The sequence below is a fragment of the Lepisma saccharinum genome, chromosome 6 (assembly GCF_977018435.1).
Source record: "Lepisma saccharinum chromosome 6, izLepSacc3.1, whole genome shotgun sequence".
NCBI classification, from domain to species: domain Eukaryota; kingdom Metazoa; phylum Arthropoda; class Insecta; order Zygentoma; family Lepismatidae; genus Lepisma; species Lepisma saccharinum.
The window spans coordinates 56,864,385-56,891,905 of record NC_139234.1 but is presented as its reverse complement, the minus strand read 5'-3'; the positions used below and the strand labels follow the sequence as shown (position 1 = coordinate 56,891,905).

The 27,521-nt window shown below is 36.3% G+C and overlaps 2 protein-coding genes across 3 annotated transcripts in view; one reads left to right on the top strand and one right to left on the bottom strand.

Moving 5' to 3' along the window:
• Ccdc58 (Coiled-coil domain-containing 58) overlaps positions 1 to 6,789 on the bottom strand; it is a 28,999-nt gene extending 22,210 nt beyond the window's left edge. The window contains exon 1 of the mRNA XM_083123980.1: positions 6,670 to 6,789. Coding sequence (XP_082980106.1) covers positions 6,670 to 6,717 — 48 coding nt within the window. The 5' untranslated portion in view covers positions 6,718 to 6,789. The remainder of the gene's footprint in view (positions 1 to 6,669) is intronic.
• Positions 6,766 to 27,521, top strand: part of Kap-alpha1 (karyopherin alpha1) — a 66,420-nt gene continuing 45,664 nt past the window's right edge. Inside the window, exons 1-4 of one of the 2 annotated variants that reach the window (XM_083123977.1) lie at positions 6,766 to 6,859; positions 18,511 to 18,696; positions 20,731 to 20,946; positions 22,975 to 23,195. In XM_083123977.1, the coding sequence (XP_082980103.1) occupies positions 18,511 to 18,696; positions 20,731 to 20,946; positions 22,975 to 23,195 (623 nt within the window). In that variant the 5' untranslated portion in view covers positions 6,766 to 6,859. Of the gene's footprint in view, positions 6,887 to 18,510; positions 18,697 to 20,730; positions 20,947 to 22,974; positions 23,196 to 27,521 lie in introns of both variants that reach the window. The other variant, XM_083123978.1, reaches the window with a different exon arrangement.

Below are 27,521 nucleotides of genomic sequence, written 5' to 3'. Positions count from 1 at the left end.
AATGTTCTTTGAACCCGGGTTCAACGTTTTCCGTATTGACCATTCTTTTCTTTCCCAGTGGTAATTTCGTGCCCTACTATCCCACTCACAGATGTAACATGGCATTTTCGTATATCCACATTGTAGTCCAAGTAAAATGCTCAAAACTTTAAGATCACCACACACCAACCAACCATGGTCCTCATATTTAATTTTATAAGAACAAGTTGCATATTGCTGTAGGTTTCTTTTAGTGACACAGAATGAGCAATATTACACATTCTATTATGTAACAGAACAAATTTTAAACTTGTTTTATTCGAGTCAATGAATAGCCTCCAATCAGTTCAAAGACAAGGAAAATTTAACTTAGTCAGCAAACCGGACACATCACAACAAAACGCGAGAGAATCTTGTTTCGAGAAATAAGGCACAAACTCTTTTTCTCGGTGTCTGTACCAGGAAAATGTTGTTCCACGAGCCAGCAAGTTATTTTCGTTAAGTCTGGAACCAAGAAGCTCAGCTGATTCTTTAGATAAATTTAGGTCTCTAACTAAATCATTGAGTTCGCTTTGAGTAAACGGTATAGGGTCACGAGATCCGTGAGGGGGGTCATAAATGTCATCTTCCATTTCACTTCCTTCCACTGAATCACTTAGTGAACCAGGGTCACTTACACATTCAAGACTTGATGGAGGTGTCGGTACAGGCAAGTCTGGACAGTGCAACACAGGTCTCATTGCAGAGGGAATATTGGGATACACTATCCTCTTCTTGTTTCTAATATTTCGAAATACAATTTCACAGGAACAGAAGTAACAATCATTGCTGTGATCCTGAGGCTCCCTCCACACCATAGGTATTGCAAATGGCATAGATGGCCGCTTTCCCATGCTCCAGTTTCGTAAAGATTCCACACATGATCTACATACCTTGTGTGGGGCCCACGATTTATCTTGATCTCCTAGTTTAATTTTAAAGTATGCGTAATATGCTCTTCTTACAAAATCTGTAATTTCCTGTCTCTGTACCCAGGGAACAAATTCACCGCAGATGTAGCAAAACATATCTGGGCTATTCAATCACGAGATGCCATGGCCACACCATGCAAATTAGGACTTTTGAGAGTTACATATAAAATTAATTTCAAATGATATATCAATGTTTTACATAGTATTATTTTCAGCATTTAGGCAAGAAACATATTAATTCATTTAAATAAAACAAAACTTCTCTGTATTTAAAGCTTGTTTGTCTTTATTACTTGTTAAATAATTTTGAAACGTACCAGTGACATCTATCGACAATCACTTCAATTGCACTGAAACGTGCATACTACAACCCACATATAAAAATCGTGAATTGTAAAAAATTCTTGTGTGATGTGAGAAAACTAATGCCAGTTTCAGCATCAGCAAGTTCAAATGCATGTAAAACACCCAAAATTATAAAAACAACAGAACCCATGCGGCCCTGTGTAATTGACTTATTTGACTTAATTCCTGTTGCTCCTTTTGGAACATAGGGCATCTGTGAAACTTATCCATCTGATCCTGTTGACAGCCATCATCTTAATTTCATTCCATGATTTTCTCATTTCCAAGGCTTCTTCTTCAATTGTTTTTTTTTTTTTTCAGGTTTTCCTAGGTCGGCCACGTCTTCGGTTTCCCTGAGGATTCCAATCTAATGCAGATTTCTTTATGGATCCAGCAGGTTTTCGAAGAGTATGTCCAATCCATTTCCACTTCCTTTTTTTTTATCCGGATATCAATTGGTTGTTGGTTGGTGACTTCACATAGGTCTTCATTCATTATTATGTCAGGCCACTTTATATTTATTATCTGCCTGCATCTATTAACAAAAGTTTGCAGCCTATGTATAATCTGCTGGGTCATTCTCCATGTCTCGCAAGAATAAAGACTTAACACTCGTACTGAAAATGCTGATTTTGTATTTCTGGAGATATTCTTATTTCTCCATATTGGGTATAGTTGTAAAAAGGCTCCATTTCCTTTTTTAATCCGACTTTGGACATCATTATATGCTCCACCATTTTTGTGACTACACTTCTCAGGTATACAAATGAATCTACCTCAATGTTGTAGAGTTTTAGCCCTTCTTTATTTTATTTATTTACCCTCATCTCCTTTGTTTTATTTACATTAAAGTGTAATCCAGCTCCTCTTGCTTCTTCTTCAAGTTGTTTTAGTTTTGCATCCATGTCCTTGAATTTTTGGGCTAGGAGGTAAATATCGTCAGCAAATTCCAAGTCCTCTAACCTATCAACTATACCCCATTGGATACCTCTTTTTCTTCCTTCTGTCACCCTTCTCATCACTCTACCCAAAACCAATAAAAATATGGTTGGCAAGAAAATGCAACCTTGTCGTACTCCAGAGTTCACTTCTGTATGCTCTGTAAGTTTGCTTTCATGTATAACCTGACATTTGAAGTATCATACATGTCTTTGATAAGTGTCAGAATCTTCCTCTTTCAAAACCAATAAATGTCAGGTAATGGGTAGTCGCCACTCTGCATTCTGTTCAAGGATAATTCTTAAGGTATTAATAAGGTCTACACAACTACGACGTTGGCGAAAACCAGCCTGTTCTTTGCAGAGATGAGTCTCCACAACGTTTTTCATTCTATTTAAAATTATCCTGGAAAGCACCTTGCTTGGTACACTTAAGTGTGTTATTCCTCTGCAGTTATTACAGTTGGTGGTGTCTCATTTCTTCGGTATTTTAACAATTAACCCTTCTTTCCATTCTGTTGGAACTTTTCCTTCTTCCCATATTTTCTCTATGAATGGATGTAGCACGTCAATGGTGGAATCAATATCTGCTTTGAGGATTTCAGGATTCCCGGTGCTTTGCCATTGTTTAGTTGTTTGAGGGATGTTCTTACTTCTACACGTGATGGTGGATGTAGGCTTATCCTTGGGTCAGAAATATCTTCCCTTGCAATTTCTTCTTCTTGCTCTTCTAATACATTCTGCTTATTTAGGATTTCTGAAAAATGTTCCTTCCATCTTCCCAATTGCTGCTCTTGTGTGGATAAAATTTTTCCCTGTTTATTTCTGGGTTTACTCCTACATCCTTTCCCTGACAATTTCATGGTAATATTATACAATTCTCTTAGATTGCCTCTTTTTCTGCTTCTTCAGCTATCTGTGCTTGATTATCTCCCCAGTTTATTTTGTCTGTTCTAACACTTTCTTTCACTCTTTTATCCATCGACTTCTGCTGACCTGTTCTGCTTTGATTTATCTTATTCTTGGCTTGTTTTCTAGCTTCTATTTCCTCTCATGTATTTTCTGACATCCATTCTTTCCGTTGATAATTCCTACATCCAAGCACATTTCCACTAGTTTCGAGATATCCATCTCTAATAGTGTTCCAAGTTCCTTTAATATCTCTAGCTGTCACCGTTTCATCCTCTGTGAATGTGGAGTGTGCTTGAAAACGGTTTCTTATTTCTAGCTTAAATTCTTGTAGCTTACTTTTATCATGTAGTTTCTGTATGTCAAACTTTTTCTTCCTTGTTTCAAACTTTTTGACAGCTAATGTTATCTTAAATTGAAAGTATGCAACTACAAGGTGGTGGTCACTGCCAATATCTGCCCCCTTTTATTCCTTACATTTAATAAGGATCTTTGAAATTTTTACTGACAGCAATATGATCAATCTGATTTTCTGTGGTATGATCTGGGGACACCCATGTAACCTTGTGGCATCTTTTATGTATAAAGAGAGTTCCTCCAATTACTAAAACATGGTTTGCACAAAAATTTATAAACATCTCTCCATTTTCATTCATATCCCCTAATCCAAACATTCCCATTACCTGTTCCAATCCTTCATTATTTGATCCTACTTTTGCAATCTAACAGCACCCCTCTAAAAAAACAATGATCTGTCTCATACTGTTGACTGAGTTACTTCATAACAATGTGATCAGACCACTCGAGTATCTAAAATTTGGGTACCAGTTGAATAAGCCGGACACACATTAAACTCATTTATTTTCAAATAAAAATCATTTCTACTTACCTCATATGCATACCGGAACATTTTTCAAGCTGGGGATCACTTTTTTTTCCATGAAAAAAGCGTAATTTTTAAAATTATAATCATTTATTGGTCGTTGCAAATTCGGCGGGCAAATCTTGACTCACTTTGTCTATCGTCAGCTGATGTGCAGTGTTTCCAAATTTATGAACCGATAAATGCCGCACAAACTATTCACAAAAGGTTTTTAAGCGAAAATTTAGGCTAGACTCTACGTCCTTATCTGCATGGTGATTGCTTCTTTGCGTTCGCGGTGCGGCACCCGGCATCTCTTCGGGTAAGTACCTTTTTCTTTTTACACTTTCTGTTCACGATAGTCCCACTATCCATTCACGGGGTCGAGGTATGCCTACGAGGTTAGGTTAGGCCTGTTAGGTTAGGTTCCATTAGCACTCATTTCACCCCTAAATATGTGCATCATCATCTAAAAAATTCCTCTGCACGTTCAATTACGCATATCCGGACAACATCGGTTTTTCTCGATTTACTCCTTCAGGAAATTTTTGCTCGCTTTGGGATTTATGTTGTTGAATTCCTTATAAAATAAGCTTTCCAACGATATATGACACGTATTCCTTAGGAAAAGGACATAAACTAGAGTCTTACCTTAAATGGGAAAAAAAAAAACCGCTCACAGGTCATCTTGTAAAACTACCGCGTGGTTGCTACACTGACAGGGGGTTACATAATCGAACGCACGGAACATTTCATTCACATAGTCGACGGTAATGGCGGCACAAGCTATCGTACAAGGGAGATGCATGAATGACGAAAAATACCTTACTTAGAGGCCAAATAAGTTGCACGATTCGAAAAAACAATTTCCCCGGCTTCAGAAAGTTCTCAAGAACGCAATTCTGTAAGTACTTTCTTCTTTTTTTTTCTCCTGTAAATTTGAAGAAATCCGTCTCCGACTTATACAATCGTTACCAAAATTTGAGTTGAGTTTTTGTTGTAAGTCCACTTTATGCACAGAAAGGTTAATTGGGACTGGACCTGCAGTTTACCACTATGACATTGGGAATGCCTCGAGAGTATCAAAAAGTCAGTTAGAGAGCAGCACAGGCCAATACTTTAAATACTGTCAAAATGACGGTAAACTTTCCGTATCCGGAAAATGGATTTCTTAAAATTTAAAGGAGAAATTACTTACCGAATGCAGTTTCTTTAGACTTGTGGAAGTTCGGGGAAGTGTTTTCTCGCATCGTTCATTGAATTTTGCCGGTAAATCATGTATTTTTCGATATAAATGTGTGACCAATGTACGAAAGCTGTTGCATCCATTTCCTTCCAGCCGGATGTTGCCTGTGTGTGATGACGTAATTCCGGTCAGTGTTCCCAAACACGTGTTTTTGTATCTGAAGAAGGTACGTTTCCGCAAATGGTTTGTGGGGATATGTGTCAATCGTTTGTGGGGTTATGCGAGAATGGTGTATGGGGCTATGCATTTTTTTCTAAACCAATTTTTAAGTATTCTAACCTAAACATGACCCAACCTAACTTTACCAGAAATGGTTCGTGGGCTATGTAGTATTTTTGGGTGGAGTGGGGTGGAAACACTGGATGCCGACTACGGTAGTGAAACTGTGACCGCCATTTAGCGTGTTACCGAAGGGAAAAAGAAACGAACAAAACTTACTTCATACGTCGAAAATATAGATTATTTCCGTGAAAAAAGCGAAATGCCACCTTCAGCAATGTTTCTCAATGCAGAATACGTAGGCTAAGTAGGAATATGGGGTATAATTTAACAATACAGGGAATTTCTCCAATTTGTTTGAATTTTCGGTTACTTACTAATTTGGGTCTCCTAATCACGAATCTGCACTTAAAATTTGGCGCTTATTTGGGGGCAGGTGAATCCGGCCACTTTCTAACATGCCCTTAACAGGGAGTCTATAGATATAGGCGGGGCCGCGATAGCGGTTGGGGGCGGTAGGTCGATTATCCCAGGGGCGGAGCCCGGAACCGGCGGGAAATTTGGAAATCGAGGGTGTGGAAATAAGAACTTAATTTCGATTATTTTGCTATTACCACGTGTGAGCGCCAAATTTTGACTGCAGATTCGTGATTAGGGGGCCAAAATTAGTGAGTATGCCGAATTTTAAACAAAATGGAGAAATTCCCTGTATTGTAAAATCGCTCCGAATATGGAAAGTAACAAAGTTTTCCTGATACGGAAAGTTTACCAAAATGACAATTAATTAAAATTGAAAGTGAACGCATTCGGGGGTTAAAGCAACCGTTCCTTATCTAAGACTAACAGAACACAATACCGGTATTACATGCTCTATATAATAGCAAGATATTTTTGCCTTGTTCTTTTGTATCTTCTCGATAGAACTTCTCGATAATTCACAAAATGACAAATGAAACTCATAATAAATTCACGTACAATTGAGACTGAGAGTCTATTTATTTCTCACGTATCTCGTACAAATATTGCACATCAAAAAACAAATTTACTTGTGCAAAATTAATGTTTTATCTAATTTACAATAAAATGGCTTCATCTCCTTTATTTTGAGAGGTATCATTACAAACAAGTAAAGGCGATAGTTACAAATCTTCATGTAGAGCAAGGTATGTCTAAAACAATAATCAAAAGTAAAGAAACTACCTGAAATTCCATAAAATCTTCACATTCCATGCTTACGGGCGCAGACATGATGATCAATCTCCAACCCAGGTAATTTTCCCAGCATTCAATGTGTTCGAGAGTCCTTGAGTTGAAAGTTGCTCCGTTACTCGCTGGGAGAATTATATGAAAGGAGTTCTTTAAGTTAATCATCGAAGATAGAGCGAAAGAGGTAATAAAATTAACCTGATACAGTTCCGTAAGTAAATATCAACTCATTGCTGTTACGTGTTATTATTTTGTAGAGATATATCGTAGAAATCGTCGAATGTATGAAAGTATACTGTAATGGCGCAAGCCGACCGAGTATGAAACCAAAATTTCATGAATGCTACATGTGCTACTTGGAAAAGTGACAGTAAAAGTTCGTAATTTTGTTTTTTTTGTGGTAAAAACTCATTTCTCACCCTTTTAAATATGACTAGAGTACACGAGTGGAATATTCTATATTGGACTCTTCGATAGGTAGGTACACAATGTTTTCGGAAATGTCAATATTAGAATGCTCGAAGTAATTGTGAAAAGGTTACGTAGGTGTTTGCACAAGGGTATATCGGAACTGGGTTTGGTATTAAGAATATTTTATTCATTGCATAACTCACTGCATTGTTTGAGCATATATTCTCAAACAACTAATTTACATGTGTTTAGAGTAGCATGGATATAGTGGGTGTGAATTTTGCTGAATTGTAAATTCGAAGTAGACTGCATTCTAAGGTTGTCGTAGGGCACAGATTTTTTTTTTGATCGCTCACATGTACCGTAAGAGGCAATATGCATTATATTAGCGCATTGTACTTTTAACATTTGATATGCCGTACTCGGCCTATGTCCCTTAACAGAGCTGGACGTTTCTATGATTTGATGATAGGAAAAAAACATGATGCCCTAGTGTGAATGTTGCACTTGCAACATCAATTTCTATTCAAATTTTGGAACGAGTTTACAATACCGGACCACTCTCCAATTTCTATGAAATTTCGCTTACTCACTAATTGTGAACTCCCAATCACGGATAATTGGCGGTCAAGTATAGAAATCGAGAAAAAAACTAAATAAACTATGTTTTCTTAACGTAAGAACAATAGCTCCACGGAAGATGCCATTTTCCCAACATGAAATTAACAGGCAAGACAAGGTATAGTTCTCTTAGCTAAAATTTTCTTTGTATTTATGCTAATGGAACCTAATCAGTTCAATATAATCTCAAACCAAATAGATATATTCACCTCATATTCATTTTTTTATCAGCAACATAGAAAAAATTGTACATAAGTAATGCTTTTGTGAAACTGATCTATTTACGTTGGTACTGTTTTGGCTTGTTTTATTTGGTACTAATTTACTATCCTTCGGACACATTTATTTATTTTTACTGAAGAAACTACTTACCGGAATAAGTTCCTGTAGCATTGTCTAACATCGGGAAAGTGTTTTGTGTGATGTGGGAATGTTTCATAGCTGAAATTCATGTTGTTCGTTGAAAATGAATTCTGCGACGAAGATAGCGTTTGGGGCGTACATGTTCGTATACCATCAAGTTCGTACACCTTCATACACCATCACCTTCATACACCGTCGTGACTATCATGACGTGTCGTGATTGTGTTTTGTTGGTATCCAGTGTTTCGAACTGTCTGCGTTTGTGACGAGAGTTAGAACTGTGAATCGAGGGTTTGGATAATGACGTGTGGTGGGTGTGTTGTGAAATTGGTGCCGGGTGTTGAGGATCCGGTGGAGTTTTTGGTTGCACGGGGTGGTGAAGAGAGGAAAGGAATGTGCAAAGTGTGGGAGCGAATGTAAGCTACTCGTGAGGAAGAATGGGATGTGGGAATATGTATAATGGAAAGGTAAGAAAGGGAATATATGTTTCGCTAAAAATTTGGTGTGTTTTTATGAGGATGTAGAAATTGGAAATAATTGCGAATCATTGGCGCTAGCCCCACGAACCATTGGCGCTAGCCCCATGAACCATTGGCGCGTGGATAGGTTAGTAGGGCCACGCAAAGGTTTCAATAGTGAAAAAGATAGCCCCACGAACCATTGGTGCTAGCCCCACAAACCATTGGCGCTAGCCCCACAAACCATTGGCGCTAGCCCCACGAACCATTGGCACGTGGATAGGTTAGTAGGGCCACACAAAGGTTTCAATAGTGAAAAAGATAGCCCCACGAACCATTGGCGCTAGCCCCACGAACCATTGGCGCATGGATAGGTTAGTAGGGCCACGCAAAGGTTTCAATAGTTAAAAATATAGCCCCACAAACCATTGGCGCGTGGATAGGTTAGTAGGGCCACGCAAAGGTTTCAATAGTGAAAAAGATAGCCCCACGAACCATTGGCGCTAGCCCCACAAACCATTGGGGCTAGCCCCATGAACCATTGGCGCGTGGATAGGTTAGTAGGGCCACGCAAAGGTTTCAATAGTTAAAAATATAGCCCCACGAATCATTGGTGCTAGCCCCACAAACCATTGGCGCGTGGATAGGTTAGTAGGGCCACGCAAAGGTTTCAATAGTGAAAAAGATAGCCCCATGAACCATTGGCGCTAGCCCCACGAACCATTGGCACGTGGATAGGTTAGTAGGGCCACGCAAAGGTTTCAATAGTTAAAAATTTGTTTCGAAAAAAATATTTGTAGCCCCCACACACCATTTTCGGATAGCCCCACGAACCATTGGCGCTAGCCCCACGAACGATTGGTGCGTGGATAGGTTAGTTCAGTTAGGTTGGGATACATAGTTAAAATTTGGTGTCAGAACGTGAAAAATAAAGTTAAAAAGAAATAGATCTGATTGTTTGTCGACAGGCATTTCTTGGGTTCCGAAGGTTGAAACACTGCATAACAATTGAAAATCGAGAAAAAACAAGGCCGATGCGTCATTCCTACACGTTATTATTTACGAAGGTGTCCGCGCCATGTTGTGTGTGAGGCAAACGGAAAGGTAGGAGGAAGAAGTAGTCGTAAGGTGAAAAATTGCTCTTACTTTCATCAAAACAACGTCAATACACGTTCAGGAATGTTCCGCGAAGCAGATGCGTAAGTTCGAATGTCAAAAATTTGGCAAAAGAGAAGCCGGACGCGCAATTATGTAGGAAGGTGTACTCGCGATATTGTGTCTCAGGCAAGGAAAAACACCTACCAGAAAGACGTTCTGGTAATGTGAAAAATTGCAATTAATTTCATCAAAACAACGTTAATACACCTTCAGGAATGTTCCGCGAAGCAGATACGTAAGTATCAATGTCAAAAATTGACAAAACCAAAAAAATAGAGGTGTCCGAAGGATAGTAAATTTTTACGCTTTCTGGTTTAAAATGGCTTCTGCTGTACTGGAAATTTCAATAAATAAATAAAACCTAACAGGCCTAACCTAACCTCGTAGGAATGTCTTGTCTGACGTCAGCAAGATTGTTGTGCGTAAAGGAAGACCATTAACGAATTGCGAAAGAAAGATGGTTCCGAATTGTTGTGTATGGACAATCACCGTGGTAAATCGGAAGGTTATTTTACAAGTTCTGCACGTAAATGTACAATTTTAACAAGTGACCGCCAAATATGAACTACAGATACGTCATCAGGACACCGAAATTAGTAAGTGGGCGAAATTTTATAGAAATTGGAGAGTGGTCCAGTATTGTAAACTCATACCCAAATTTTTGCATTTTACCAAATCTTTACTGGGACCTAAAATATTGGGTGACCAGAAAAAAGAACAAAGGAGTGTAAAAAGAAAAAAGCATACTCACAGCTAGAGACTAAACTTTACGACACTGTGTGTTTGTACTTTTGCTGATAATACATATGATAATTTCATTCCATGAAAATAAATGGATTCATCATGCAACCTAATGTGGGTTTATTGGTTCCTTTAGTTATTTTTAAGAATCCTGTAATTTTGTTCATGGAAAAGATAAGTTTGTAGTCAAACTACTGTACTTTTTGATTTACATTGTGTAGAGCGACCACAAGGAAAAAAAAAACCTTGGACAAAAAGTCCCTTTCCCTTCTTTCGTTCAGCTCTGGCCATAAGGGAGCATGGTCCACTCTCCGCCTCCCCTCCTTGGAGTACGATGCACAGGAGTTGCAGGTCTGCGCAGGTTATTTTGCTTGTGGTTACACTATAGTGGACACAAGAAAAAGCTTCGTTCCTGAGTTTGTGTAATCATTTTGTTAGAGTACAGGTAAGGTTTGTGAACTGAGCCTGTGTTCTGATGGTGTCATTTATATCACTCTGAATTAATAATTTTTAGAATAATGTACACAAGGATTTTGTAGATATCAGAAACTCTTTTGGTGAAAGTACATTAATCGTAATCATTTAATGGTGATTATTAGGTTCTAAGATAGAAAAATAAATAAAATAAAATATATATGTTGTGAAGCTCATACAAGAGGAAATGTAAGCACAGGATTTCTCGTGATGTAAACTTCATTAATTTTATGGGTAAAAATAGCAAACATTTTGTGTAGAGAAATATACAAAATACTAATCATCTTAAACCATAAATAGTGTCAATATCATTAATGTGCGAATAAACATGGCAGGTGATATTTTTTCAAACTGTCATTAAAAAATCTCCAAAATTCAGCTACAAAGACGTTTTATGTTTAAATTATGTAGTACATCCAGAATGTTTTTTGGTACCAGTTCCGTATATCGCAAACACATTATAATCTGATATTTTGTGTTTCGCATGGTTCGTACTTACCAATTGTGTATTGAGGAACTTAGTTCAAAGTGCAATTATGCTTTTTACATGAAAACAAACACAATTTTTCACATGCAGAGTGATTTTTTTGATTCCTTTCTTCGCTTCCATAACACACATTATGAAGGCCTCGTCTTGACTCACGTTGTAGGTATGCAGTGTTCCGAACCTTCTTCTCCAAAAAATACCTACTATCGTGTTCGTCACCGGTGGAAATTGTACATTATTCGCGGGTAGCTGACGGATAGCCCCACACACCATTATGCATGGTAGCTGATGTATAGCCCCACAAACCATTTCCAATAAGGTCAGGTTTGGTTAGATTAGGCAAGCATAGTGGGGAAAAAAAGGGTTGGAAACACTGACAGGGTCTTACGTCATGAAATGTATGCAGCATGCAGTTCACGTAGTGAAAGCAATGGCAATTGTGCATCGGTGAGATATTTCTCTTGAAAAATACATGATTTACTGGTCAAATATATTCCACGAAAGAAAATACCTCGACGAACGTTTGAAAGCTTGCAGAAACTAATTTTCGTAAGTATTTTCTCCTGTAAAATTGAAGAAATGTGTTTCCGATATATGGAACTGTGACCTGTTTTATTTTCACTAAAAGAAAAGTTACTGCAATTATTATTAGTTTCGTTACACACTCAACAAACTTTTCCATATAAGTTACAGTATCAGAAAAATGAATGTTTATGTTTTTATTTGCTTTAATCAAACTGTTCAAATATTTTACAGGGCCGTTTATTAGAAAAAGCCTTTCTATATTAAACATATATCTATGTGCATGGTGCCAAAAATCATGCAAGCAATTTCAAATGTTTTTCTTTTAAAAATGAACAATTTTTTTTTTAATACTCATGATTTTTATCTGCCCTGTTGTAAGCACATTCTCCATTGTACATTCTCGTGTACAACTCGTAAAAATTATTACACAGTGTGAATCATTACCCTTAACTGGCCTAACCTAAATATAAACTGATGAATCCTAAATAACTTGCTGCTTAACTGTTAAAAATCTCCACAAGGATAAAATAATATAAATTGCCCCTAACAACAGTACATAGTAATTGTAGGTAACACACAATGGACAGGGTGTGAGATGGTATTGATAGAACAATGTAGTGATTGTTATATGAATAAGCACCATTGTTTTTTTACCAAGATACTGCTGCTAAACACCTCTGAAACTGAGTGATCTCTTGTTAGAAATAACGTTTTTGAATCTTGATCATCAAAATGGGGGATGAGGATCCTGCGGTTAGTGCTTACTTTATTTTAAATCATAATGGCTCTACACAAGCAGGAAGTTTTAATCTATCATGTTTCAATTCTTCTTCTTTTATATGACCTTATCAACGATATCCTGTTGACTTTGTTCAGTAATTCTGTTGTAATACTTCCGGGTTCGGTAGATTGTCACTCAAGTTCACCAGCGACAGAGTAATATCGATTTTAGAAGTAAATCACTTTTACCCTTGCACTATTTTATTGTGAGCACTTTTTATATTTCAAGCCTACATTTTTGTGCATATCTGTATAGAAGCCAAATAAGTGGAGAAGATAATTCTGATAAAGGGGAAGAGAGAGATATGGGTAATGAAATTTTCAATCGTATTCCTTTATATAGTATGATTCGTTGTTGTGAGAAAATTGGACATTCAAAGAATAAATGTTACGCATCAGGTTTTTCATTACCACATGTGCAATTTTGATGATTTATAATATGTATTTTTGCTAAATGTGCTAGTTCTTAATCTATTGATGAAAACTATGACCTGCCATATGTGTATGAATAAAACCATGGGTTTTTAGTTGTAAAATCTGCTATCCATCTATATGTATTGTCCACAACCATAAATTATTCCTTACACCAATCATTTCACTGATTCATGAGTTTGTTATTCACTTGTGGTAAGAAATCAGTACAAAGCATCTGTGCATTGAGTGGTTCTTAAGGAAGATCGTTGATGTGGTGGAACAAATTGGTTACGGTACGTACATAAGTTTTAGTTGGTGCCTAAAAATGTTGATTATCTTCTATAAATTGCCACCAGGAGCTACTTTACAGTACGATTGAATAGATATGCAAGAATGTACCTTGCTTCTTTTATTTTTCCTGAATAATTTTAAGGGAAGGGGATTAAATGTGTTCAACTTCAGAATTGCATTGGGCATGGCATGGTCATCAAGAACTTTCGGCCCAAGTTTAGATCCCAATATCATCATAATGCAATTTTTGTACATGAATCGGATTCTGTACATATCTATAAGGAGGGGGTAGAAAAATACAGGGTGCCCAGTTTGCAGTGGTGCGTAAATTTTCAAATCCAGTTCTATTTTTTTTTAACCCTTTCTGGAGGAGCATGTAAATACAGAGTTTTCCCAGGTTACAGATTTTTTTACTGATTTTCAGAAAATCTTAGAAAATATTGTGGCCGTACAGGCTAGCTCTTTCCCCCCCTGGGCCGCTTGGTTGAAGCCGAACAATAGGCGGTTGGGAACAAGCCGTCCAGGGTTCGATGCCCGGCTGTACCTGCACGGTGCACATAAACAAATAGAAAATATTATTGAGAAGGGGGAAAAGGATGGGGTTGCATATGAAATTATAGCGATTTGATTGGTGGACTGTGATATATGAACATGTATTATGTTAAGAATCTCTACATGATATGAGAATTGCAAGTCCACACCCTAATTTCAATTCCGGTCACACTTACACTGATGTCCTGGCGCTGTGTATTGATGTCTCCATTGTCTGTCGTTAGGGAACCTGGTTGTACCAACTGTCCGTGGTGTCAATCACACTGCCCTCCGGTGATGATTCCTACATATATATCAGGCCGCGGAAGCACACGTCATAGTTCACATCTGTCTTCTGTACACTGACCATTAACATATATACTTTTATATGCAAAAGTTATATGTCTCTTTGGTAGTGAAAATCCCGTTCATCATAAATCAAGTGTTAAATGCTATGCTCTGAGCATTGACGGACACTGACTTCTAGACACAGAATATTCAGCAACCTCTTGACAAAGACTTTCGGTACAACTTCTAGACACACACATGTCACCTGAATTCTCAACACAGACTTCCAGCGCAACCTCTCAATGACTGACTTCTCGGTACAACTTTTAGACACAAACTTGTCACTTGCATTCTCAACACCGATGTCCTCTGTCTAGCTTATAGACGCACACTGAACCGCCAAAATTCACCGTTGGATTAGGGTTTTTTGTCCATGTCCACTTTCTATTGGCTGGCGTGGAGGAGGGGGTTGGTTGCAGGGAAGAATGGAAATATTTCACGTTGGAGAGACAAAGGGGCTTCTGGGAGAGAAAGCGTAAATATAGCCATCGCCTTTTGTGGGCAAGGCAAATGACCTTTGCTTGGCTTCTCTGAAACTGACAAAGATTTGGAGTCTTGCTTAGTGTCCGATAATAATAATAACTGTGGAAGATGATATATGTATATATTGATACTAGTGTGCACGTAGGGGAATATGCCATTTTATATGAATTTTTTCTGTAACAATTTTTTGAAAGTAAAAAAAATGACGTATAAAAGTTATTGAAAAAATATTTTCAATAGGTAATATAAAATTATTTAATGAAAGTAACCTAACAACTTCCTATGAGAATCAAAATTTTTACTACCTTCTAAATCCAAACCAGAATTCTCACAAAACATTTAAACTATTTGCATATAAACTATTTACTGCTGTTATCAAGAGTATTAAAGAAGGTTGCGACTATTTTCACCAGGTGGTGAGAATAGCATACTGAGTTATTTTCACAAGGTAGTTAGAATATCATGTAGGGCAATTTTCACCAGCAAAAGTAATTACTGGCTCATTCCATGCTAAATCAACCGATAATAATTATTTTTTAACCTTAAGGGTTCAGATTTTTTGATTATACAGTGTGTCCGAGAAAAAATATACCAATAAAGAATTTAAATAACTCAACGATCGTTAACGACAGAAATGTCAAATAACGTTTATTTGGAAGAGAAAATCATAGATTTTTTTTAAACCAAAGAACAAGAAAAAAATTTCACCTTAGTAGATCTCAATGTGTGCTCCTTTGGTGGCGCGACAAACATCAAGGCGGTACTCAACCTTCATCCAAGTGTTCTTCAACATTTGATGAGTGACGGAGCCACATGCTTCGATAATTCTTTCACGGAGATCATTGAGGTCTTTCACAGGTGTTTGGTAAACCATAGTCTTCACATAACCCCAAAGGAAAAAGTCCTCCACCCCTTCCAATCCAATTACGAGCGAAATTGTTATTAAGGAAGTTAGTAACGCAACGGGCATAATGTGGGGGGGGGGGGGGCATCCTGCTGAAACATGTACCCATGAGGTATACAAGGTACAGCATACTGTTGCAACATTTGCAGGTAACTTGCACCTGTAACTGTAGCTTCCTCAAAGAAAAAGGGCCCAATTATGGAATCTTGTGTCAAACCACACCACACATTCAACTTGGGGCTGTCGCGTTCATGTTCAACAACTGCATGGGGATCCTGCTCACCCCATATTCTACAGTTATACCTATGCACTTTCCCGGAAATGTGGAAGGTAGCCTCATCTGAAAATGTTACACGTGTCAGGAATTCATTGTCATCATCAATGCGTGAAAGCACTTCACTAGCATAATCAAACCTAGCAGGTTTATCACTGCACTTTAGTTTCTGAACAAGCTGTAACTTGTAGGCTCTAAGCCTTAACCTTTTATGTACGATATCATGCACAGTAGAACGTGGAATTTGAAGTTGAGAACTAGCACATCTTACAGATTTACGCGGGCTTCTCTGGAAAGCTTCCTGAACTGCAACCACTTTATCCTCGCTCACACGCTTCCGACCACTACCTTTTTTCCTCAACAAAGACCCTGTTTCCAGCAATTGTTTATGCTATTTAACAATGTAATGACGTTCTGGTGCTTCCTGTCCATATTGTTGCCGGAATCTTCTTTGTACCTTTACAGGAGACTTCAATTCTGCAAACCAAAAGCAGCACTCAACTTTCTGACGAACAGTAAACGGCACCATTGTACAGACTACTCACGAACAAAGCCATGCATGCGCTTAATTATGTTACGATTTTTTCCCTTCTGGTGGTAGAAAAAAATCCTTTCTTCCCTCTTCCAAATAAACGTTATTTGACATTTCTATCGTTAATGATTGTTGAGTTATTTAAATTCTTTATTGGTATATTTTTTCTCAGACACACTGTACATTGCACCTATCAAGAGGACAAAAACTGCCAAATTTTAGATTTTTTCCGCTCTTACTTTTTGAGTTATTGACTTTCAAAAAAGCAAAAATCCCAAAATTTGCTGAAATTTTGAAATCTTTTGAAGAGCTGTAGATCAAAAACTATTTGAACTAGAGAGCTCAAATTGGTGTCATTCCCTTCTGCTTTTAATGGGCATTAATTTGAAATGCAACATCAGTGTGGTATTTGAATTTTGTAATTTTTAAAAGACTTGAAAAATTTTTTTTATGAAAATCTCAAAAACACCATTTTTAATTTTTTCAAAAAAATATGTGATTTGAAGACATCAATTGACTATTTGTGTGCGAAATTCATAGTAGGACGGACATGGGTTCCCATGGAAATTAAATTTTTGTATTGTAATGTGTGCGAAATTTGCTAAACGGAACTTTAAGTAAATAAATGTTTTTTTCTGCAATAAGATGGAGACCCTCGTTTTGGCCATAATTCTGATGATAGCCTTATTAGTGAACACAGCAAATTTTATTTTACATAAAAACACATATTTTCCAGTTTTCCGTATGTAAATACATATTTTGCAAATTTTAAATATATAGAATCGCTCATTGACTTCAGCTACCTCGAAATCCTTGAAGGAAAAATGTTTCTTCTCTGCACCTCTTTCATATCGAGAGTGTTAGGTTTGTTTTGTCTTTGAACACGATCGCTGGGAAACTTCTGGCGCCTCGGCTACGGTCGTATTGGAGGAAAATATTACCCCCACTGGATTTAATGCACAATTGCTAATGTCTAAATGTACAGAATTTGTTGGGAAAAACCAAACTTTGTGCCAAATTGCACATGTTTTGGAAGGTGAAGTAGAGGAAGCTTTGGAAAACTTCAGCGTTAGTGACATTTCATGCTTCAAATATGCAAGAATTGTTTCTTGTGACGTGGAGTGATCTTTCTCACAATATAAGGTGCTTTTTAGAGATAATCGCCACAGATTTACAATGGAGAATTTAGAAAAAAACTATGCTAATCCACTGATACTTCTCCAAAAAATATAGCTCACTAAGGGTAAGCATTTAAAAACTGATTTCAGCTGTTTAAAATGCATGTAATATTTTGTTTTTGTTACCAAATGTTTTTTTTATTTGTGTCACATATTTTCCTGTTTTTATCACATATTTTCAACATTTATGACACACAAAGAAATAAATGTTTCGGAGTTTTTTAGCACATAAAGTTCCGTTCCCTAGTTATAACCACAACTATATGCTGAGTGGTTGGTGTTGAAGTCTTCATATTAGTCTATTTTATAATTTTTGGACTACACATATGAAAATATCTCAAATTTATCACTTTTAACATCAGACAAGCAAATTGAAAAATGTACGAGAGGAAGTCATTAAGTAACAGGAATCTTATTGTAAACTTCGTGGAGATTAATGCACAACGAAAATTTGTGTTTCGGCACTCAAAATGGTTCCTTAGCATCACACCATAAAGTTGTCGTGACGATCGAGCAATATGTGCCTGCGCAGTAACTCATACAGCATGGCCGCTCCGCTGTTGACTTGTACTGTAGAAGAGCAACGAAGTGTTATATTTTTTTTTTTTTGTGTTTTCCCTAAACTTCAAACTAATTTAACCTTTATTTCCAGTACTCGAATGTGCTTGTCATCCTGTATAATTTGTAAAAGTCATCACACGATCGAAACTTGGCCCAATGTGATCATTCAGGTGGACTATCATTGTTAAATTACTTTAAAAGAAATTTTGTACAGCATGCTTTATTTGCACCATAGGATACACACAAATGGAAAAGTAATGTGAGCTCAGTCATGACAGTACGTATTTTATTTATTTTCCAGATGTCTGGACAAACACACAAATATCGTTACAAAAATGTTGGCTTGGATTCCCAAGAGCTGCGGAGGAGGAGGGAGGAAGAGGGGGTACAGCTGAGAAAACAAAAGAGAGAACAGCAGCTTTTTAAAAGGCGAAATGTACATGTTCCAGAAAACCTGCAAGATGATGAAGTTTCTAGTTCAATGCAGGTACATATAATTCTTTGTGTAACTTATTTAGCTGTGTTTAAATTTAAGTTTGTTTATTCTTTGTAGTAACCATGCATGTTGAGTAGTTGACATACAATCTCATGTCCAGGAAGACTGGGATTTGAGTTCTTACCAAGTTGTATGTACTTTTTCTTTGATTATTAGCTATCATTAGGGCCGAGCCGATACCGATACTTATATAATTCCAGTTTAAAATAACAAATGCTAGTTACTGAGTCACACTAACTCATCAGAATCATTTTTCTTTAATGACATTAAATAACCCCAAGTTATTCTTATGCAGCACTTTAACAATAACAATAGAGGATGCAAGAAAATAACTGAAATGTTGCAAGACTTTTTGAAGTGTTCCAGTTGCACCAAACAGTCGGTGGATTGTAAGTGTCAATACTTCAATTTAATGTCATTTGGGTTAACCTGGAGAGGGATAAAAGCTGCATTCAAATAATACAAATACAGTTATTAAAATACCATATTTAAGCATGTATAAATGCACACCCTGGTTTTTGATGGGCAAAAGTGACAAACAATTATATCTTGTATATAATGTTTCAAATTGTAGGTTGAAAAGCTGTTACTATGCCGATCAAGAGAGAATGACATCATACCTATTCATTGAGTCACCTGTTGCTATATGAACCAAGAGGAGAATATCCTATTGTGTAAACAATGTCATAAACCCTCACCACCTCCCCCTCTCCCTCCACTGTGTTTAGCATCCAAAAGTATAGTAGTTTTGAAAAGGACAATCTTTAACCACCTCATTTATTCTGTAACAGTAGAAAGCGAGATAATAATTACGTTATCGATTTGCAGTGCTCAGGAAGTAATTTTCTATTATATCTTGTCCAACAAATACCACTGACAGGCATCCTATGTGATGGAAGGTGCATGCTTAAATTCAAACAGCCTTCAAACTTTTATATGTGGTTTAGCTCATCCCTTCCTTACTTTTTCTAAAAGAAATTCAAAATATATACTTTTTCCGTGACTAACATAACATTTATACGAGGCACATTCAGGACCCTCAAACTAGCAGTTAGCAGCACAAGATTTTTTCCATTAAGGCATTTACACACTCCATATATTGTTTATTATTTGCCCAGTGATACATTTGAATTATTATTTCCTTTTTCCTGATCTTTTCTTTCATCCAAAGTACCATAAAAGTCAGAACGTTCCTTCATTTTGTGATTATTTCAACCACATTTCACATTAGTGTGTCTATCTTGAATCAAATACTGTTGCCATATTCAGAAACTGCAGGATTTAATCTTTACAATGATATATAACATGATAGGGTTCAGTAAACATGAAAAATTAATGCAAGTATCACAAAGTCATGGAAAGATCCTGCTTGGTTTCATGTTTGCTGTCCAAATTATTCCATGCATAATACGCACCACAGTTTTTGGGGTCAAAATTTTTGTTAAAAAGTGCAATATTCATGAGTAGATACGGTAACGCTCACTTGGCTGTCTCTGTTTATACCCTGATGCCTGTTATTTTCTGTTGTTTTCAATCAAACCATGTAACTGTGGTATTTACATTGGTCGATACCAGCAGTATCAAAAGACTTACACACAAAGGGAAGAGTGCAAGAAATAATCTTTGAATCTGAATCTGCAATTCTCCCTCCCTGCTTGAATGTAGATAAAAACAGTGAATTCCACCCCTCTTTCTGAAGGACTCCACAATTGTCTGGTCCAGCATTATAGTCAAACCTCCACCTTTCTTTGCCTTCAATAAAGTTTGGGTGCAGCTTTCTCTATTCATACCTTTGATCTTCTCATCTGCTTCATGGAACTTCTTCTGGCCTTCCAACCTGTCACAAGGAAGAGTGTTTTTCTAGCCACTCAGTATAGTATTGGTATAGGATGGTTTTGGTGAAAAATTCATCCGGTACTGATATATCAGTATCAGCTCAGCCCTAATTATACCAGTTTGGTATAAGTGTGTGTCTTGGCATTGTGTATTTTTTGGCTGTTTTTCTAATATATTTGTATGTTTTAGGAGGACTCCACCACACCCGTTTCACACAGCGGAATAACCCCAGATATGGTCCAAGCTCTGTATAGTCCAGATGTAGATGAGCAATTAGCCGCAACACAGAAATTTAGAAAACTACTATCTCGTGAGCCAAATCCACCCATCGATGAAGTTATTCAAACTGGAATCGTTCCTAGATTTGTGGAATTTTTACAAAATGTCTGTAATTGTACCTTGCAGGTGAGTGTTGGTAGAATTTTCTGATTTATTCAGTGTACTTGTATATTCCCAAGAAGCATACAGTTCTTTGTTACACTTTTGCCCCACCCACCTCTTAAACACTGAAGAAAAGGCATTCTGATTCATAGATAATTTCTCCCCTACAGTAATTCCTTTTGGCAGTATCACTGTGTTTCTGACACTGCAGTGCACTGGTGGAAATATTTAAGTTTAATTGGTTTTCTTCTGGCATTAGAAAACTTATGTGTCTCGTGCCAGAAACATTTTTGTTAAACAGCACAAAAAAAGACACTTTAAAAGTCTGTCCAATCTTTTGCCTCCACCCTGGAGTCATCATCAGGACTTCTAATTCTAAGATGTTTGATATTTTTTCACTTGATCATTGTAAAATATTGTGTTAAAAAGAATGTCATAAGTATAAATACAAATGTACATGACAAAATTATGTTTGCAAACACCTTCTTAATCTATAACATTAAAAGTTGTTAGAGCTTAAGAATGAGCTTACTGCTTTCATTCAAGTTAAATAGGATTTTCAGCTTTTTACAAAACCTGATTTGCTGTATAAAGCAGAAAAGAAAATAACCTTTTATAAACTTTTATTTCTGAAGTTCTAATTACATTAAACAATTATGAGGAGGTCCTTGGTAAGTCTCCTTCACCTGATTTATACTGAAAGGTTCAGATACAGGAATTTACGGAGTGTGCCCCGATTGTATCGGTGAAGATTCAAAAATGTAACCATACTTAAAAACTAACACAAGATAGAAGCTAATATAACACATTGAAAAATATTACTCACGGTTGTATAGTTCAGCGCTATACTTTTAACTTTGTAATGATCGGCGCTAAAAAGGCCATATATTTGAGAGCTCTCAACACTTAAAGAAGACTCACAATCAAAATCACTGAGCACTTATATTTTTCAACTTCTGGTTAGCACTTCCACTTCATTCCTCCTGTCTGTATCCTTAAAAAATTGCGCTAGAAGCCACCTCTCGCCGATCCATCATGCTACAAGTCTTTTCGTCTTTCAGACTACGAGTTCACCATTCGTGTTCTCTTTTGGGCTCGAACTATCCACGCACTTTTGTGTAATGCGGTGACGAAATCTAAAAAATGTCAGTCAACAGCTCAAACAAATGCAAAGTTTTCGCGTTTTTCCAGCAATGCGCGCGTGGACATCAACCACAAAGACCAGACGCTGAAACTCTCTTTTGCCGACTGTCGCAACAAACCTTCGCCCGAAATTCACGAGCGCTTATTTTTTATTGTCTTTGGGACTCAGTCTATTATTTAAGAGGGGAGTGAAGTCTTTTTTATAGAAGCCACCTCTCGCCGATAAGTCCTACAACAATCGGTTATAAATCTTTCAGTAGATATTGTCCACACATCATTGTGAGAGGATGATTTGAACGTCTCAACAAAGGTGTTTTTGGATCATGCAAACCACGATGTAATTAATTTCAATCATCCTAGAAACACACTTTCAAGGTAATGCATTATTATCCTGCCCTTATAAGAAAAGAAATAATTTAATTCACCATATTTTCTTAACACACTAGTTTCTCAGCTCAGTGAGAGTAACTTTCTTAAGCTGATGGGGGCTAATGGGGCTACAGCCCTTCTTCGAATTTTGCTATGTACTATCCACCTTTACAATTCCAGCCTCTTGAAAAAAAATCCTGCATACACCAGTGGGGAGAGAATATTACTGTGGCTATTACTAGGTGCAGAATTAATTGTAACCTGTTAGACCAAGTTATATCAGGTGGTTAGTATTTTGATATTTCCCCATGTTTTAAATAACACTTTTTTTATTTCCCTTTTGAGGCCCTCTTTCAAAGCAATTCTTCCCCACTGGAGGCCTGATGCTGTACCCCTTCTCCCTGTAAACCTAGGCAGTGCCCTGTTGTTCAAATATATATTGATGAATCATAAGGAAAAATGAACTTTAATTGTGATTCAGAAAATCTATGTTGAGATAAATAAAAATTGTATATTATTTTCTAATGCTCTTTGTTGCAGTTTGAAGCTGCGTGGGCACTAACAAATATCGCTTCAGGAACATCAGTGCAGACAAGAATTGTCATTGAAGCCGGGGCTGTTCCCATTTTTGTTCATCTACTTGGATCTGAATATGAAGACGTGCAAGAACAGGCAGTGTGGGCTCTAGGCAATATTGCAGGAGATTCACCTGAATGCCGTGACCATGTTTTAGACCAGGGCATTCTTGTTCCACTTTTACAGTAAGCTGTTTCAATTCAATTGTTTATATATTTAACTGCTCCTTGCTTATTTGTATTTCATTTATTTCCTACATGGGTCATTCCTAGGGGCATGCATATTTCGTTTTTGACGAAAAAATGACATTTGAAAAAACACATTGTAGTGTTAATTTTTCATGTTTTTGAAAGGTGTGAGATGCATTTTGTGACCATGTTTTGTCACGAAATAATGCGAAATGAACTGCAAAAAGCGAAATTAACTATTAAACACGAAATGTAGGTTTTATTCACCAACGCGGCACCTTCTGAGGTCTGAATTATCCTGAGAGTTATGCAATTCCCGGAAAATTTATTAATTCTGCTGTTAATATTGGAGAAACAAAAATTGACTCCTTTACCCAGAAATAAACTTAATACTCAGATAACTACATAAATGGGCTATTAGAAGTGAAATGTTAATTCTGTGGAATAAGTGTAGTTTTTAAATCAAATTTAGGATTATATTCACAATTTTAAAACCAAAATGTCTTTTTATATACCACTTTTCATCCAATTTTTCACCGCTATAACGCCGATATTTTATTTTATTTACCGCTTTTGAACCCGAAATTGACTCAGTTTTTATACCGAAATTTTGCTTTTTTATTTACCAAAAATATGTGCCTCTAGTCATTCCATACCAAATCATCCAAATGTAGTTGCATCACCATTTTAGAAAAAAATATATTTAGTACATTGGTTTGTACACGTTTTTATAAATACCATTGTTCAAAAGAATTTCATGTCCTTAGTTGCCTTGGGGCACCCATTTTTCCAACATAGCGCAGGGCATTTTTTTTCCCTCATGTAGCAGTTTACAGAAATCTTAATATCTCAAAAACCATTAAGAGTTAGAGACCTGGAACAAAATCCATTTTGTAGCTAATGAAGTATACTTTCTACGACATTCCAGTATGTTTTGCTTAAAACTGCATCCTAAGTATGAAAATTATGGTAGAAATTTGGGTAACAATACTTGAAAATAGACTTTTAAGCCAAAATTTTTTAATGAATGGGTTTAGTCTAAGGCTTGAAATTTGTTTTATGTGTACACCTACCTGCAAGGTGTGTGCAAATAAAATGTCAGTGCTTAGAAATGCAACCTTTTTTTCCTGCAAGGATTCAAACATGGCCATTTATGGAATTTTGACAGTTTTCAGGCTTAAACATCTCAGATGGGTCCTCATTGAAAATTCTGAAATTTGGCACAAAGTAAGCTCTTCATGACCATAACTCACAGTATTCATCTCAACTTCTAGACTCAACTCGTTTCGTCAATATGAGGTAGCATATGTGACTTAATTTGTGACGTTGCAGATTAAGGTTGTTACATGCATACCTAGAATAATGAAGCCCTTTCTTTTTTTCTTTTTTGAAAGTTGGATTAAAAAAGCCTCAGAAAATATAGTAACATAGGATTTTAATACTTTTCTCCTCATTCTCTTTGTGAAATCAGGCAGAATTCCTTGTTCCTTCACTAAGTTACTATTCAGTACTGAATCTTACTAAATGATCAGAAACCTCCTGTTCATCACATATATTTTCTCTTGACTAAGTGATAGCAATGAAATTGATGATTGAACTTTTTAACATTAGTTTTTACTAATTTACATTTTTCTTTTTAACATTTGAAGTAAATGATTGTACTGTTCATGCAAAAGGATTTTCACACTTGCCTTTTTCTTAATTTCTAATACTTTCTGGAAAACAACTTTTTCTTTTCCTTTGCACTCCTTGTTTGACACAAGTAGTTTTGGGAGCAAGAGAACTTTAATGTTTTTTTGCACTCAGCTTCCTCAGTTTTGAAACAGGAGATCCATCTAAAACAACAGATTTCATCAATTTCCTTCAGTGTTTATTGGGATGGCACAAAGACATGATCAAATCCAATCTATCACATATGTGAGCCATTTTCTCCAGAGATGAAAATTTTACTATAATGGGGTGGGCATATTGATTTACCTGGTATAAGGCTTTCTTGGCACTTTTTTTTTGCCTTGCCATCTGATGCAATTTAATATTAAAAATTTCCTTCCTTCAGTGTTTATTGGGATGGCATAAAGACATAATCAAATCCAACCTATCACTTATGTGAGCCACTTTCTCCAGAGATGAAATTTTACTATAATGCCGTGGGCATATTGATTTACTTGGTATAAGGCTTTCTTAACACTTTTTTCACCTTGTCATGTGATGCAATTTAATTTTAAAAATTCCCGTACTTAAATTTTTCTTTAAGTGGTATTTCAGAAGATCACAACATATTTTACCATACAACAAACTTTTTGAATGGTATTTGCATGTGTTTTGTAGTCATCCACCTGTAGCCTTGACCTAAGAATTGTCAATTAAGATCAATTAAGTGCTTGGATAATTTACCAAAAGTGTCTTCATAACATTCCTCTCCAGTTAAAAAAATCTACAGAACACTCCATTTCCAGCCACAAATAGCAAACATTCACAAGTCACTACCTCTCAACATATTAGTCAAAGGAAGAATGACAGCACATATTGTCCATGCACAGATCAACTCCAGGCTTGCCTCACATCCTATCAAGACATGTCTTTAAATCTTCTGCTCTGCACGACTCATCTCTACTTCCACGAATGTCTTTCCTTGGAAAAAATAAGTGGAATGTACGTGCAACATAAAATCATATCTTCAACCAGTTTTGACCCTCAGGAATAAATAGCCTACTTTTAAGCTGCATGCAATGTTAAGGAAATTCACAGTTTTGGAGCTGAGAACACCAACTGCATGTGGGTACCAAATAAATCAAACCCTTTGCAAAGAGATGTCCCAGATCTTCAATTGTGATACTTTGTAATTTTAAATTCTGTTAAGTCAAATATTAAAATGCTGTGTTACTATATTCTCTCAGGCTTTTTTAACCCAACTTTAGAAGAAGAAAAGGCTTCATTATTCTAGGTATGCATGCAACTTAACCTTAATCTGCAACATCACAAAATGCTACTTCATATTGACCAAACGAGTTGAGATTTATACTGTGAGTTATGTTCATGCAGGTAGGTTTAAACATCAAGATTTCAAGCCTTAGATTGAACCCATTCATTAAAAAATTGACTTAAAAATCTAAATTTTTATCTATTGTTACCCAAATTTTCACCATAATGTTCATACTTAGGATACAATTTTGAGCAAAACATATTTAAATATCATGGAAATTATACTTCATCAGCTACAAAATGAATTTTGTTCCAGGTCTCTAGCTCTAATGGTTTTTGAGATATTAAGATTCTGTAAACAGCTACATGAGCAAAAACAATGCCCTGCGCCATGTTGGAAAAATGGGTGCCCCAGGACAACTAAGGACATGAAATCGTTTTGAACAATGGTTTTGATATCTAGAAACATGTACTAAATATGATTTTTTTCTAAAATGGTCATGCAACCAATTATTTAAAAATTGGTTGATTTGACATGGAATAACCCAAATATAACCTGATTTCAAAATTCGTACACTATGACAACATACAAGAAACATACATTTTGAAAGCCTGCCTAAGCACTATCAAATTATTACCAAATAATGCAATAGTTCACTCTTAGCAGTGGTTTTTTATTGCTTAAGCAGACCTTTATTTCAATTCTGTCAAAATGCATGCTACTGTTAGAAAGAGAAGTAAGTTGTAAGATAGGTAAAGCTTATTAAGTATATGAAAATGTTTTTCACTTTCCATGTATTTTTTTGATTGGATGAAACTGCACTCTCTTCTACTTAACCAGAGCAATGTTTTGGAATTTTTCATAATCATCTAGTTTTCTTTCGTTCGTGTGCTTTTGTACGGTTATATTAACTAATAGTTCCAAAATATGGATGCATCTGTGAGGGTATGATTAGCAAAACTAACTTCCTGCTAACATTGGTAATGTTTAAATTGACAAATACAAACATTGGTAATGTTTAAATTGTCAAATACAGAAATGTTCTATTTAGCATTGTAAATAGGATATACTTACGGTCATCCTTTCAATGTATGAAAGAAGAAGATTTTAGTCGAATTATCTCACCAGTCACAAATAATACGTTGAAATTAATCTGCATTACACTTGACAGTGTTGCATACTCTTTGTTGTTGTATTCTATATTTGGTAAAATAATTTAAATTAAAGCTACCTTACAAGGATGTCAGATCAGATGACTCGGCATCCTCTCAGTATCAGCCAATGGAATATTAGTTTTATCAGTAAAATTGCCAATAGTTTTACTGATTTGGTATATTTATAATAAATAGCTCATAATTTAGTGCACATTTGTGCCATTTTATTTTAATTTTTAAAAATAT